The sequence below is a fragment of the Motacilla alba genome, chromosome 24 (assembly GCF_015832195.1).
Source record: "Motacilla alba alba isolate MOTALB_02 chromosome 24, Motacilla_alba_V1.0_pri, whole genome shotgun sequence".
Classification (NCBI taxonomy): Eukaryota; Metazoa; Chordata; class Aves; order Passeriformes; family Motacillidae; genus Motacilla; species Motacilla alba.
In genome coordinates, this window is record NC_052039.1 from 4,645,139 (window position 1) to 4,660,671 (window position 15,533).

The 15,533-nt window shown below is 57.6% G+C and overlaps 1 protein-coding gene across 2 annotated transcripts in view; it reads right to left on the reverse strand.

The window, feature by feature from the left end:
- SORL1 (sortilin related receptor 1) overlaps positions 1-14,504 on the reverse strand; it is a 51,095-nt gene extending 36,591 nt beyond the window's left edge. For both annotated transcript variants that reach the window (XM_038161533.1, XM_038161531.1), the window contains exons 1-7: positions 14,182-14,504; positions 4,309-4,425; positions 3,887-4,012; positions 3,466-3,627; positions 2,684-2,751; positions 2,244-2,424; positions 294-395 (exon numbers count right to left, since the gene is read on the reverse strand). In XM_038161533.1, coding sequence (XP_038017461.1) covers positions 294-395; positions 2,244-2,424; positions 2,684-2,751; positions 3,466-3,627; positions 3,887-4,012; positions 4,309-4,425; positions 14,182-14,397 — 972 coding nt within the window. In that variant the 5' untranslated portion in view covers positions 14,398-14,504. The remainder of the gene's footprint in view (positions 1-293; positions 396-2,243; positions 2,425-2,683; positions 2,752-3,465; positions 3,628-3,886; positions 4,013-4,308; positions 4,426-14,181) is intronic.
- Between the last annotated feature and the right edge of the window lie 1,029 nt (positions 14,505-15,533).

Consider the following 15,533-nt stretch of genomic DNA (forward strand, 5'->3'; position numbering starts at 1 on the left):
CAGGTGATGCCAGCACACCCCACACCATGGGAAGAGGTAAAGTCCCCAAGTGGGATCAGCCCCCCCTCTGGTGTCTGGGCTTTGCTGCCAGCCCCCATCCCCAGTGGCTGTCCAGGTGCCTTCGTGTAAACCACGAGATCATCCCAACATGAGCCTTTGCTCTGCCACCCCCCCCCCAGCAGGGTTATCCGAGGTCCCTTCCCTCTCCTGCAGCATCTGGAGCTGCTGCTGGCACCGCAGGGTGTCCTTGGCACGGCAGGGAGCTGGGAAGCTGCTCGGGAAGCACCACTTACCTTAATTGGATGCTTGGTAACGAACTGTGCCACCCGCATGGGCTTGCGGTTGAAGGAGACCCAGAGCTGGACTGAGGGGGGCTGTGAGCTGCCAAGCAAACGCTGTGCAGAGCACAGGGACACGTTAGGAGGGGGTCTCACCCCAAAAAACCACCCTCATCTCCACTGGGATTACCCAGTGCCTGGGACTACCCCTCCGTACATGTGGGCAAAGCCTGGCAGCTGCGCGATGCTGGGAGCAGTGATGCCCACTCAGGGTTTCAATTGCCACAGCCAGGGCTCAGCAAGGAGACAAACTGTCCTTCCTGGTCAGTCGGGTGGGGGTGAGGAGGCTGGGTTTAACTCCTCCTTTCTCCTCAGAGCACACTGACCTTTCCTTCCTATTTTTACCGATTTGCGCAAAACGAAAGGCGCCGGTGCAAAGCCGAGAAAGTAAAAAAGCTGGGGGCAACCTATTTCATAGAGGATGCCAATGGTGAGGACCTAAACCCAGATCTAGGCTCCAAAAATAAGCGGCCTGGTTTTTGGTTTGTTTTTTTTTTTCTTTTTTTTCCCCATCCTCTGTATCACTAAGCAACCGTGCCTCCCACGGAAAGGAGCAGAAGTCAGAGCCCTGGGCGCCGCTGCCGCCCAGCCTGTCCTTTCCCCAGCACTGCCCCTGCTGCAGCCAGGCTTGGAGGCAAGTGCCTCATTCCAGACCTGGGGATGTGACTCCTGAATGAGGGGTTTGCAGCCAGCCTCCCTCTGTCTCGGTGTTTCCCAGCAGTGCTTGCCGTGGGGTGGAATACGAGTGATTTTATTGATGTTTAGTCATTACAGCTGCAGGAGGAAGCAGGGCGTGCTGCCCGCTGGCCCCTGAGTGCTCCAGAAGCAGTAAAAGCTCCAAAGCACCCCCAAATGCAGCCCAAACCCTCCTGATGCTTTCAGGATGCTGTCCCTGAGCTCAGTGGCTTCTCTGCAGAGACACAAACCACCCCCAGTGTTCCACCCTACACCAGCACCGAGCCCTCGATAAAATCTCCTGCAAACCACAGAGCAGGCACAGCGCCAAGGGGCTGGGCCCTGGGAGTTACAGGCTGTACTACCTGCAAGGGAGACTTCTGAGAAACTGAAATTGCTCTGCAAATGTTCCCTGCCTCTGTCAGACACCGCTGTGCCCGCTCGGGGGGCCGGAGGTGACACACCTGTCACTTACTGCCTAGGAAATCCTCCCTGGTTCTGCCAGCAGTCACCCCTAAATAAAGGGTTCCTTCTTAAAGGACTCGATGGCAGCTGCAGGGGAGAAATGCATCTTCTGAAAAGAAAGCTGCTCCTTACATTCTAGAAGGATCAGGACTTTATCCCTCTGATGCTGTTTCTGATCTAGAAAGGCCTGGCCCTCAGAGGAAGCACAGACACTTTCTTGCTTTCTTTCAGGTTTGAATTTGGCCAAGAACTGGCTGCAGAGGGACCAAAAGACCACTTTTGCTCACCCACATCCTCTTTTCCTAGGCAAGCAGACTGAAAATGCAGCTTTCTTTCCAGGCTGGAGCACATTAGGCTGCTTGGACCTGGTCCACGTTTGATGGTAATCTCCTCTGACAAGCGGCCTCCTTTAACCACCGAGCTGCCGAGCCACATCCCCCTGCCACCCCCACCCCGACCTCCTTCCCAGCCATCCTGTGGTTTTTCCCTGCTCCCAGCCCTCTGCAGGCTGACCTACTTCTGCCCAGCCTGCCCGAGGCAGGGGTATGGAAACACCGCTGGGAGAGCGGCACGGGCGGCCACTGCCGTGAGCCCACGGGGGGTGGCAGCTGCTGGCAGGCTGGGTGACACCTCTGTGACAAGCCAGTGAGGTCTGAAGGCTGTGAGGTGCAGCAGAGAGCGGCACCACCCCTGGCAGATGCTCTTGCCCGCTGTGGTTCCGCACCACGTCCACCCTCGGCGGCGAATTCCTCGCGCGTCACTCACCACAGCCTTGGTTGCAAACATGTATTTGTCCCTGAGCTGGAAGTCTTCGACATCCTCCAGGATGATCTCCTTGTTCTCCCGGCTCTGGAAGAAGTCCGTGCTGCGGATGACGGTCGAGGCCCCCGAGGGCTCGTGCCGCTCGATGTACACCGTGCTGGGCTTGTCGTAGGGCTCAACCCCCCTGGGAGGACAGGGGATGCGGTGGGATGGGAGAAGAAGGCAGCAGGAGCAAGGAGATGGGGCAGGGGAAAGGGAAACACCCTTGGGTGCCAGTGCGGGTGGCTGTCACCTGTCACTCTGCCGTGCCACATGCGCACAGTGCAGGGTGAGGGGACAGGGCTGGAGCACACCCTGGTACCCAGATTCTTGGTTCCCACAGGGCAGCAAGCAGCGCAAGGAGTGAGGACTGAGAGGAGACAGGAGCTGGGTGCAGTACATACCAAGAAAAGGACTTCACGTGTTCCTGAATCATTATCCAGGTCTGGCCAAAGTCATCTGATTTCCAGAGCTGCAACAGCAAAGGTGAGAGATGCCAGAAGGATTGGGACACAAACAGACCCAATCCTTCAAGAGACCCCATGTGTCCATCCATGGCTACTCCCATGACTTTTCATGCGGCAGCTGCTGGAGCAACAGCAACTTTTCTGTTAATAACAGATAACCCAAACAGCAAAAAAAATCATCTTTCAGCCTTCTACCAGAAGGATTCCCCACTGTTTCACCTCCAGGTTCTACTCAGTGTCTATCTGAAGGTGCTGTAATTATTTTCAATCTTTACCCAACAGCTCCAGAGGGAAAAAAAATGTTTGTATTCAAGCAGCAATTTGTTATTCAGGACTCAAAGGCAAACCACAGGCCCACATGAAACACTGCAGAGGTCATCCTGCCTCAGCTGCCAGCGCTCTGTGGTGAGTTATGACCACGATCGCTGGGGTGATGGATGTGGCTGGGAGCAGCGTGGATGGAGGAGAAAGGAAGGGAAATAAGACAGGCAGCCTGCAGGTATTGTGTCCTCATTCTCCAGAGGTGAGAACAGGACTGTGGGGAAGGGACCTGGCAGATTTGGACAGCTCTGCATGTGAGATCAGACTCCCTGAATGGCCAAAGCACGAAGCCACATGGCCTGGCACGAGGCACGGTGGCTCTCAGCTGTGAGGGCCACAGCAACCTCACAGCAGGGCAGGGGTAGGATGCTGGTTCCCCACCTGAGCAAAGTGCTCACCTGTTTTTTAGGGTGAGACCTGTCGAAGCCCAAGAGGAGGTTGGGGTTCCTGCTGTGCAGGAGGAGGTCTGCTGCTCTGAAGGGGATGGAGAAGCCTTGGATGGTGTTGCAGAAGTCGGTGGTGATCCAGAGGTACGGGGCAAAGGCATCCACAAAGATATACTGGGAGTGGAGGGACAGACAGGGGAGAAGGTCAGGGCAGAGCTCAGGCTGGCAGCAATGAAGGAGCACATCCCAGGGGAGCCTTTGGGAGGGCAAACGTTGGAGGAGAATAATTTACCCCTCTCCCACCACACTCTGACCATCACCAAGGCACAAGAAGTGCCTGGCACATGCCACCTCTGCCCCAGGGACAGCCCAAGGGGTGTCCAGGCTCCCTGTGACAGCAGGGACACAGGCCCAGCTGCCACGTCCCCCTCACCCTCTTGTTGTCAGCCGGGCTGTGGTAGAACTGGGCGATGGCCACCTCGCTGCTGTTCCCCCCATCGAAGCTGAACCTCTCCGAAATCTTCTTAAAACTCTTCCCATAGTCATAGGACACATAAACCTGCAAAGGAGAAGCCCCACGATGAGAAGCACAAAGTTCCGAGCTCCCTTCTGGCAGATTTGGTGAAAACTCAGTGAACTACAAGGTGGGGAAAGATTCGAGATTTTCCCAACCTTGAACCCATGGGGCAGCACAGAGGATATTTAATATTTTTGTGCCTCTGAACCCAAACTTGTGGGCCTTTTTTTGTGTCTCAGGACACAAGAGCGAGTCAGGCTGTAGCTCAGCATCACCATCACCTTGCCTGGCCCAGAAGCAGAAGGTGCACCTGGAGAGGGCCAGGGCGTGTTACTTACATCGCTGTTTTTGGGACCCAGCAAGGACAGGCTGTCCCTGGCCAAGGCCACAATCACGTTGCTCTTCTCTCCTGCCCAGTGAACGACCATCTGATTGTGGGAATCATTGAGGCTGACCTGCAATGCCAAGGAAAAGGACACCCTGAGTCACCTGCTCACCCACAGGGACAGCAAACATCCTCTCATGCCACCCTTCCTTGGAAATACCAGACTTTGGGAAAACTCATCCAAAGCAGCATCTCTCCTGAACACGTCGGCACAATGTGCCTAAAAGGGTAAGTTTTCCCTTTATTCTTCCTCAGACAAACAGGATTCAGGGGATGATGAGAATGAGAACTCAAACCAAGGACTGGGAAGTGTTTTCGCATCCAGGCTGATGAGGCCACGGGGAAGCAGAGGGCCGGGCACCCATCCCTTCTCTCTGGTGACCAGTGGCAGGACTCAAGGGACTGCCTCGAGCTGCTTCAGGGGAGGTTTAGCTGGATATCAGGAAAGGTTCTTCCCCCAGAGGGTGCTGGGGGCTCCCCAGGGAACGGACACAGCCCCAAGAGCTCCGGGAGAGTTTGGACAGCGCTCTTGGAGATGCACAGGGTGGGATTGTTGGGGTGTCTGTGCAGGGCACAGCCCCAAGAGCTCCAGGATAGTATGGACACTGCTCCCAGGGATGCACAGGATGGGATTGTTGGGGTGAGCTCCAGGAGCGTTTGGACACTGCTCCCAGGGATGCACAGGGTGGGATTGTTGGGGTGAGCTCCAGGAGCATTTGGACACTGCTCCCAGGGATGCACAGGGTGGGATTGTTGGGGTGTCTGTGCAGGGCACAGCCCCAAGAGCTCCAGGAGCGTTTGGACAGTGCTCCCAGGGATGCAGGAATGCATGGGGCGGGGCAGGGGGGGGGGATTGTTGGGGTGTCTGTGCAGGGCACAGCCCCAAGAGCTCCAGGATAGTATGGACACTGCTCCCAGGGATGCACAGGATGGGATTGTTGGGGTGAGCTCCAGGAGCGTTTGGACACTGCTCCCAGGGATGCACAGGGTGGGATTGTTGGGGTGTCTGTGCAGGGCCAAGGGCTGGGTCCCTTCCGGCTCAGGATATTCCCTGCTGGTTTCCAGCGCACACGGAGCCGTGCACGATCCCGTTGTTCCCGTGTGAGCTCTGTCTGCCAGCACAGCGCTGGTTTCTATGGGGAAGCTCTCGCAGCAGCAGCACAGTGGGAGCTGAGGGAGCAGGACAAACCCTCGGTGGCTGTCACCAGCCAGCAGGGACAGCCAGGCACGCCGGGAGAGCCGGGAGAGCAGCTCAGCCCCGCCATGGATGGGTGCCCCGCTGCCTGCAGCAGAGTGCGTGCCTGAGCCCTCGCACGCCACAGCTCAGCCCAGGGCTCTAACCCCGGAGCTGGGGCCTTGGGAAGCTGTAAAAATACAGGGATAAGCCCTTCTTAGGCTTGATACCCTGCAGCTCTCGCTGACCCCGGGATCAGCGAGCAGCACTGCCTGGAAGAAGGGGCTGCTTTAACCTCCAGCAAGCCAAACACTTGGAAAAACAAGGTCTTTATCCTGGAAGAAGACAGGCGGGGAGGGAGGGGGAGAACCAAGTAGAAGCCCTCAAATCCCTCTTATGCAATAGGCTCACAGGAGAGGAAAGAGAACCGACCCCAGCCCCGGCAGGGAGCATCCCCAGGGCTGGAGCATCCCCTGGGACTGAACATCCCCCGAGGGCTGGAGCATCCCCGGGGTCCGAGCATCCCCCAGGGGATGGAGCATCCCCCGGGCCAGAGCATCCCTGGGGCTGGAGCATCCCCAGGGCTGGAGCATCCCCTGGGCCAGAGCATCCCCGGGGTCCGAGCATCCCCCGGGGCTGAAGCATTCCCTAGGGCTGGAGCATCCCCCGGGGCTGGAGCATCCCCAGGGCTGGAGCATCCCCCAGGGGCTGGAGCATCCCCGGGATCCGAGCATCCCCTGGGCTGGAGCATCCCCGGGGCTGGAGCATCCCCGGGGCTGGAGCATCCCCCGGGCCGGAGCATCCCCGGGGCTGGAGCATCCCCGGGGCTGGAGCATCCCCCGGGCCGGAGCATCCCCCAGGGGCCGGACCATCCCCCGGGGCTGGAGCATCCCCAGGGCTGGAGCACCCCCGGGATTCGAGCATCCCCCGGGGCTGGAGCATCCCCCGGGCTGGAGCATCCCCGGGGCTGGAGCATCCCCCAGGGGCTGGAGCATCCCCAGGGCTGGAGCATCCCCGGGGCTGGAGCATCCCCAGGGCTGGAGCATCCCCGGGGCTGGAGCATCCCCGGGGCTGGAGCACCCCCGGGATTCGAGCATCCCCCGGGGCTGGAGCATCCCCCGGGCTGGAGCATCCCCGGGGCTGGAGCATCCCCAGGGGCTGGAGCATCCCCCGGCTGCCCGGGCAGGGACCCCCCCACTGGGCAAACCCCGCGGGAGCTCCCGGCTCTGAACGCAGCTCTGATTTAGGTCAGGCAGCAGCAGCAGCAGCTACAAAGCCAGGCAGCCAGAGCCCTGCGTGCCCGCCAGAAAAGAAAACAAAATAAAAATTAAAAGGAAGAGACGCTGTTTGAGGATGCAGGGAAACAGGCCGGAGGAGGAGGAGGAATGGCTGCTGCACACTGAGACAGCCGACAGACAGCCTGGGGTGTGGAACTGAGCTCTGCCCTCCCCGTCCCCCTCCCCTGCTCTGGAAGCAGAATAACCCCGTTTAAATCTCCCACATCTCTGCTGGCTATTTTGGGTGCAGCTTTTTTGGTGACCAGGCTGGAGCTGGGCGCTGTTAGAACACAGACCTTGGCCCTTTAGATCCTCTCAGCCAAGAAGGGTTTGTTACTACCTCAGTCTCAATTTTAATAGTACTTCTCTAGGGTTTTTTTTTTTTTCTTTTTTTCCACAAGAAATCTGACACTTGGAGTTTCAAAAGCTGGAAAACCAGAGGAGACTCCTATCTGCACCTTGATTTAACCTCAGCAGTAAATCTCAATAGCTTTTTTTTTTTTTTTTTTCTTATAGGATAAAGCAGACCGCAAGATCCCTTTTTTTTTTTTTTTGGAGACTTGGGAAGTGAAGTGAAACCCAAAAACCCGGGGCAAGGTGTTTGGGTTCAGGGGAGCCAGCTGAGCTTTGTTAGCCCTTGAGGAGCAGGGTGAGCTCGGGCAGTTTGAGTGGGGCAGAGTCCCTGGATAAAGGCAAACTGGAGGCAGGTGAAGATTGGCTCCCTGGTAGGAAGGAGACGTGCTCAGCAGGAGGGTTTGGAGCAGCTGGAGAGGCTCTTACTAGAAGGTGTGAAGCAGGAGAAGGCAATGCAAGGATGCTGTAAGTCTCCCAGGAAGGGGTTGTACAGCAGTAGCTTGGGTTTATGAGCCTCATGCTTTTGGTTTTTGCTGCCTTGCAGCTCTTCGGAGCTCTGTGGGGACCCAAGTGGCTCAGGGGAGCTCCAAACAGGACCCCACAGACAGCAGCTGATGTCCCGCTAACCAGGATGGGCTCTGTGGAAGAGCTTTGGAGTAAGGCTGCTGTTGGGGCCCCTGCCCTGCTGCTGTGGCACTGTCACAGTGTCCCCACCTCCCCTAGCAGGGGACAGCTGCCTGGGGAACTGGTGTAACCTCTGAACAGGCAGCGACTGGTGCCTAATGGAAACAGCATTTAGCATAAATTCCACTTAATGGGGAAGTGTTTTGGTCTCTGCCAAGTGATTAAGTATATATGAAATATGCATGAAATTCTAATTTGCCCTCCTAATATGTAAGGTGCCAAATGAAGTCCAGGAGGGGAAAAGTGGAGCCAAGACACAGCAGAGGCTGCTTGTAGCTGTGGTTAATGGAGTCAGTGTTTCCAGCTTTGCTATGTGTGCCTTTCTTTGTCAACAGCATCTTCCAACAAATGAATGCCCTGCAGGAATGGCACGGCAAGAGGACAGCCCCTGGAGGTGCCATCTGAGAGCAGGTATGAGCTTCTGGGCTGCAGCTGGAGCTTGAGAGCTCCAGGCTGGGCTGGCAGAGGGAGTGTCTGGGAGCTGAGGGGGAAGTGTTGCCCTGCTGAGCCTGGAGAAGTGATGGATGTCAGGAATTGAGGACACCTGGGTGAGCGCAGTGCTGACTCCTCAAGTGCCTAGGGCTGGGAGAAGAGCCCTAATCCGTGTTCTTTGGCACCTAAACGTCCAGCTTCCCTTCTTGTCACATCCCTCTTAGTTGCCTATGCCCCGATTTGGAGTTTGGAGAAGGATTTTGGTTGTGGAGGTGGCTCACCCCTGGCATGTGAAAAGTGAAAGCTCCAGCATGGTGCAGGCTGGCCAGGGGATGAGTGACTGGCAGGGACAGCTCTCTGGAGCTGCTCTCCAGCCCTTCCCTCTAAATCCCAGCCTTGGAGCCCCTGCTCTGTGTGGGAAGCGTGACTTCCCCGGGCAGAAATCCCACCGCTGGCTGTGGTGAGCTGCCAGCAGAAATGTCGTGTGCTGGCCGACTTGTAACAGCAGTGACAAGTGACAGGACAGCATTAGGGGCTACTCTTGGTGTCCAGCAGGCTGGGGAGCTCGCTGTGTGTGTCCCGGGTTTGCTTTGTTGAGGATTGATGCTCCAGAGCTGGCACTGCAGCTCAAGCTCAGCTCGCGATTCCTCGGGAGGTGATGCCCTGTGACAGGACAGGGCTGTAAAACTGAGAGCAGAGCAAAGATTCCTAGGGATCACTGGGGTGTTCTCCCATTCTCAAAGTGACCTACAAACAAATGCAGTTCCCAGGGAATTTCTGCATAGTTAATAAGTTATTACTGCTGTGTGATAAGTGAGGCTGGCAAAGAGCAAGGGTCCTGAGCTGCTCTGAAACCATCCAAGAGCTGCCATCAGCTCAGATCACAGGTTCAGAGCTGCCAGAACATGGGGGGAGAAGGGGAATGGGTGAAACATTTTGATCCCAGTAGCTGTTGGGACGATGACAGGGCTGAGGAAGGGGTCAGAAGCAAAGCTGCTGCCTGGATAGCCCAGGGCAGAACAAGAGAAGCTGCTCTGACCGTGCTCCTCCTCGCTCCAGCTCTCTGGAAGCTGCAGAGGACAAGTGCCAGGCCTGTGGTGCCCATTGCCCGCGCTCCCCCTGGCAGGGCTTACGCAAGAGCCCGGCCCCGGAGCGCCCTGGGTGCTCCCGCTGCCGGCACGCCGCGTTCCCCGCGCGCTCCCGCTAAAGCTCCATTACTGCACCTTCTGCTCCGCTCCCGAGCATCTGCTGCCAGCCCTGCCAGGAGAGCTGAAAATACAGCCTGTGCCTGCCGTGGAGCTGCTTGTGGCTTGGACTGAAAATGCCAGGGTCTGAAATCATTGATATGAAACACGGGTGACTCATTTCGGAGAGCGCCAGGCCCCGTGTTAATTTGGTTAATACTGAAATCATCAGCTTGCAGGGCTCTTTTCTCTCTGCCACCACCAACAGAGCTCTCCCTGAGCTGTTGTTTCCAGGAGAATGGGAAAGGGAGGGGAGTAGGAAGATTGGGGTCAGGGCAGGAATCCAGAAACAACCCCAGAAATAACCTGGGTTCTCCTAAATTCTTAGAGGGGAAGGGATGTGATAAGAATGAAGGGTTCCCCACGAGATTTGGCAAGTGCTGGTGAAATTCACTCCCCCATAACGAAGGAAGAAGGCTGCAGAAGAGGTCTAAAGTGTGCCATGAGCATGGCATTGCAGCTCTGGAAAGCTTGAGCGATGCCCCTGGGACAGCACAGCACTCACAGGACCTGTGAGGAATCTGCTGGAGGGGAAAAACAATGAACAAAACCACAAATACCTCTTGCAGCCATCATGGTGCCTGGAGCAGGAACTGTGTGGCTCCCAGGGATCAAGCTCTGGCAAAAAGCAAATGCCAGGAGCAGGGAAACCTTCTCAGGGTGGCCATGAAAGACCCAGCAATGGTGAGGAAGATCTTCTAACACAAGGGAGGAGGAAAAGGATGCAGATGAGACTTGTCACCACTCAGGGCACCTCCAGAAGGTTAAAGTCTGATCTGGGAAGGCTCTGCCAGGCTGGCAAAGTAGGTCAAAATTAAGTACGGTTCAATTGCGATGCGGCGTGACTGATGTCTGCGCTCCCAGGGCTGCTGGAGCTCGCCCTGCAGAGCAACCTCTGCCTCCCCTGGGAGCTGCGAGGCTCTCTGCCAGCTCTGCACATTGGAGAGGAGATTATCTGAGGTCTCCATCAGCGCAGAAGGGTGGGCAGGGTCAAGGTCAAGTGGTGGGCTGATAAGAGGTCAGGTCGTAGTAAATGGCCTGGAAATGATGAAAGCACGGTGGTTTCCCTCAAAGGCAGGATGGGTTATCATCAGGGAACAGGAAGGCTGGGAGCAGTGAAATAGTTCCCCCCCAGAAGGGGAAGAGAAAAGCAATGTTAGGGAGAGCACTAACACTGGTTCAGGGGACAGGGAGGCACAGAGGTGACAGCCACATGCAGGCTGAGCACAGGGAGAGGCTCGAGCCTTGCAGTGACAGCAGAGAGGGGAAGTGGCTGCCACAGGAGCCACCAGCACTCAGAGAAGATGTCCTTTGTCCTAGCGTGGTTTAAGGCAAAGGTTTTTTGTGAGCTGTGTGCTTTGGGGGGGTGGCTGTAGATAAACCTTTTCCAAAAAGGGGAAGGGATCCTGCAGGTCAAGGTCAGATGTGTTTTAGCAGTATGAATGCTCTTGTAACTCCCCTCAGCACCAGCAGACCAAATCTGGGCTCCTGGCCCAGCATTTTTCCTCGCTGTGTGCCACAGCCATGGCAAAACAGTCTCTCCACACCCCTCCCATGGTCGCCCTTCAGGCCAGCACACGCAGGCAGCCAGAGCAGCTGCTCTTCTCTGCTGTGTTTGTTGCAGTCCCTGCGGCTCGGGGCTGCTTCACACCCAGCAGCCAGGATCAGTGTGGGATGGTGGGGAGGTTCTGTGGAGATGGCAAATCCTGGAGCCAGGCCCTGTTTATACAGGTTGGATATCCGGAAAAAGTTTTTCATGCAAAGGGTGATAAAGTTCTGGAATGGCTGCCCGGGGAGGTGATGGAGTCACCATCCCTGGGTATGTTTAACACAGCCTGGATGTGGCACTGGCTGCCAGGGTTCAGCTGAGCTGTTGGGGCTGGGCTGGACTCGATGATCCTTAGGGTCTTCCAACCCGGTGATTGTGTTTCCAGGTCTGAGCAGGGATGTGCAGGCAGGAGCACAAAGGCTGTGAGGGGACAGGAGGGTGGGTGGCAGGCCAGCCACTGCGCTGGTAGCCAGGGGCTCATGCCAGGAGCAGAAGGGCAGGGTGAGGAGCTACACTTGTGGAAGGGGTTCAGGGAGCCCTGCTGGCCCCAAGGGTGAAGTTTTCTTGCCCTGAGGATGCTTCTCTGCTGCCAGTGGCATCCTAGAAAAGTCCTGTCTCGTGTCAGTGCCTGCTTCAAACAGTCTGTCCATTGTAACCCTCACCAACAATCCCACAGAGGTGAGGGCTGTGCGAGGGAACAAAACCTGCTCTGTCTCGAAGCTGACGGACTCGAGTCGGGCATTTGGTCTCCTGATTGCTGCTGCTTCAGAGTCAGAAAAAACAAGGAAAAACCACAAAGAGGGTTAGGCTGCTGGTCCTGTTATTTGGTGATGTTCCTGGGAAGTTCTGCTGCAGCCTGCCCAGCAAGGATGTGATCAGCACTGAGGGTCCAGATAAAAAAAAAATCCAAGTAACATCTTGTGCTTGTGCTTTGGTGTCCAAGGCAAGAGGGCTCTCAGCCTGTTCCTGACAGTGCTGAGTAAGCTGTGTTTGGCTCCTGAGGAGCTACAAAGGCTTTGGATGTTCTTCCCCTGCCTGGTTCCAGACAGAGCAATGCATCCCTCCCTGTGCTCCCCTGATGGCATCACCCCCACCAGCAGCAAACCCTGCTTTCCCCAGCCCCTGAGCTGAGCCTGGGCTCTCAGCTGTCCCACCAGCCTGCTTCAGGAGCCCAGCAGAGAGCCAGGGAAGGGCAGGGAGTTTTGGGGCACGAGCCAGTGCATAGCATATGGCCAAGTGACCTGCCAAAGGCACGGGAGTGGGATGTGTCCCAGATCAGGGACTGCAGTGACACGGCACGAGGATGCTCGCTCCGAGCACTGCCCCGTATGCTGATGGCCCTGAGAGAGGAGTGCTTTGACTGCACGATTTTCTGCTGGTGTTGGAGTGCCAGAGAGCTGGGGGAGGGGGGTCACGGGGACTGTCGGGTGCTTGTGACCAGGCACGAGACCCCTGAGCACGGTGCTGCTCAGCTTTTCCGGCTTCCCAGGCATTAGTAACTTGTGTGGTCAGATCTGTAACGGAGCCCAGGACACACAGGCTCCCTCTTGTCCCTTTCGTTAGGGCAGAGCCCCGATTTAAAGCACTGTAGCACTTGGGAGAACTCAGAAATGCTGTTTAGCGCTGAGCAACTCTTCCCAGTGACACACCTGGGCTGTAAGATCTGTGTGTCCGGCCCCAAAGCAGAGGAAGGAATGGGTGCTGTGTGCTCTGCTGCCGGTGAGAGCATCTCCATTCCCCAGGCAAATCCCCTCTGGAAGCTTGAGGCAATGAGAAAATCCCAAACCGTGGCAAACTGTTGAACTCCCACTGCTTCCTATGAGTCCTGTTCTGGGTAGTGACAGGGTTACTGCACCCTCCTGGCCCTGCAGCTCCGTGTGCAGGTGACAGGGACATCCCTGCTGGAGCAGCTCTACCTGGCTGGATGGAAGGCGTGGGGAGACAGAAGGGAAAGTGCCACCAATGTCTTGCCGTGGATGAGAGACGAGTGTCATGTTTTCTTCTAAAATGGGGTAGCTGTGTTATGCTAAAAACAGCCAAACGCTGAGGAGGTAGAGGAGGCGAAGCAGATTTTCAAGGGGAGGAGGAACAGCTTTTCCCTAAACAAGGGAACAGAAGGGCTTTAGGAGCAGCACCAGCCCTGCCTGTGCCCCTCCAGCAGCTCCAGGGCCAGCCCTGCCTCGTGACTGGCTCCTTCTGATCCTACAAGTAGCAAAAAGGGGACATTATAGAGCACCAGGGGGGAAAGCCCGATCCAAGGAGGCAAAGGCAGATGCCACCGAAGGCTCAAAGCCTCTCCTCAAGTGTGCTGTGTCCCTCTGTGGGCTGGTCCTCCCCCTCATCGGCATTTTGGGCACGTGATGGGGACACGGGCAGTGTCAGCAAGGAGGATCAAGTAGGGCAGCGAAGTGCAGACAGCATGTGGGTACATCAAAAATAAAGTAGAACCTTGAAAAAGCTGAAGCTTTCCCCAGCTGAAAGTGTAATTTGTCATCACCACCCAAAAGAGATGGAAAAGAAGGGATGAGGGGGAGCCTTCGTGGTCCTGGCAGCAAAACTTGCCAGTGGATCGAGACCAATACTTTCAGAAATAGCAGCTTCTGTGTTTTCCTGCCGTGAGCAACTCTGCTCCCCTTCTTTTCCGAGGATCAGTGGAGGATGACTTAGACGCGCAAGGAGCCCTTCTCGTGGGGAAGGACACGGCGCCTCACGAATAGCCATGTCTTCCCCCGGCGTCACCTCCCCCTGCCCGGCTGCCGAGCGCGGCGATGCTCACGGCGAGCATCCCTGGAGGCGCCGCTGCCCGCAGGGAATCGCTGTCCCTTCCCGGCTGCCGGCGGCGATGCCCGGCCCCAATCCCCGCCGCGTGCCCTTGGCCGCTCCCTCGGGAGCGCAGCTGGTCCGGGGACGAGCCCGCGAGTGACCGCGGCGATGCGGGGAGAGCCAGCGTCTCGACAGAGCCGCGAACCCACGCAGCGACCCTCGCCCGGCCGGGACCCCCGGGGAAGGAAGGAAGGAAGGACGGGGAGCGGGGGGCGATGGATGCAGCGCGGCGTTCTCGGGGGGGCGAGCCGCGCCGGTGCCCCCCGCGGCCGCCGCGGTGCGGGCTCACCTGTCCGTACACCTGGATGGGCTCGGGCGGGCGCGGCGCGGCGCGGCGGCCCCGCGGGGGCTCGGCGGGGGCGGCGGGGGCCGGCGGGGCGCGGAGCAGCAGCAGCGGCGAGCGGGCGGCCGCCGGCAGCGGCAGCAGCAGCAGCGGCAGGAGCGGCAGCAGCCGGCGGGGGAGCGGGGAGGCACGGCCGGCCCCGCCAGAGCTCCGTGTCGCCATGTTCGTGCCGCCGGGGCCGGGCGGAGCGGAGCGGAGCCGAGCGGGGCCGGGAGGAGCGGCAGCCGCGCCGCCGCCCGGAGAGAATGTGCATGGGCAGCGCTGCCGTGCGAGCCCCCCCGCCGCTCCCCGCGGGCACGATGCTCGGGCCCCCTCCCCTCTTCTCGCCTCCTTCTCGCTCTTTTCTTCCCTCTTCTTCTTTTTTTTCCCATCTCCGTCTTTTTCGGCCTCTTCGGGGGATGCTCGGCTTCCCGACGAGATGCGGTGAAATAAGTTCTGGTGGATTTCTGTGAAGTGGGCTAAAGCTCGGGCCCCCTCCCCTCTTCTCGCCTCCTTCTCGCTCTTTTCTTCCCCTTCTTCCTGTTCTTCCCTCTCCGTCTTTCTCGGCCTCTTCAGAGGATGCTCGGCTTCCCGACAAAATCGAGGGAAATAAGTTCTGGTGGATTTCTGTGAAAGGGGCTAAAGCTCAGGCCCCCTCCCTGCATCTCCTCTTCCCTCTCCTTTCCCCTCTCTTTCTGCCCTTCTTTTTGTCCCTCTCCGTCTCTGGAGGTGCCCATCGAGATGGAGGGAAATAATAATTTCGAGTTAATCTCTGTGAAATGGAGTAAAGAGAAAGGAAGCAGCCAGAGATCGAGTTGAAGGGAGCAAGAGTGAATGGAAGGAAATTGTGTTGAAGTAAAGAAGCTGTTTAAGAGGGTGTGGAGTGACAGGGCAAAGGGGAAAGGCTTCAAACTGGCAAAGACCGGGGTTAGATTGGATGTTAGGAAGAAATTCCTCCCTGTGTGAGTGATGAGACCCTGGCACAGGTTGCCCAGAGAAGCTGTGGCTGCCCCTGGATCCCTGGAATTGTCCGAGGCTGGGTTGGATGGGCCTTGGAGCAGCCTGGGGCAGTGCAAAGTGTCTCAATTTCTGCCATCTTTTTACCTGGGCAGAGCTGGGAAGGTGGGCAAGACATGGTGGGAGTAGGAAGCCAGAGACCCTCAGGGTGTCTCCAGGGCCTTCTGCCCCCTCTCCCACCCATGGCAGGTGGGTTTGAGCTGTGCCAGTGCCCGTGTGCTTCCCACAGAACCCTTGGCACAGGCAGCATGCCCATAACTCACCGAAGTAGGAGGTGAGGCTCGGTTGCTTGTGCAGGGACA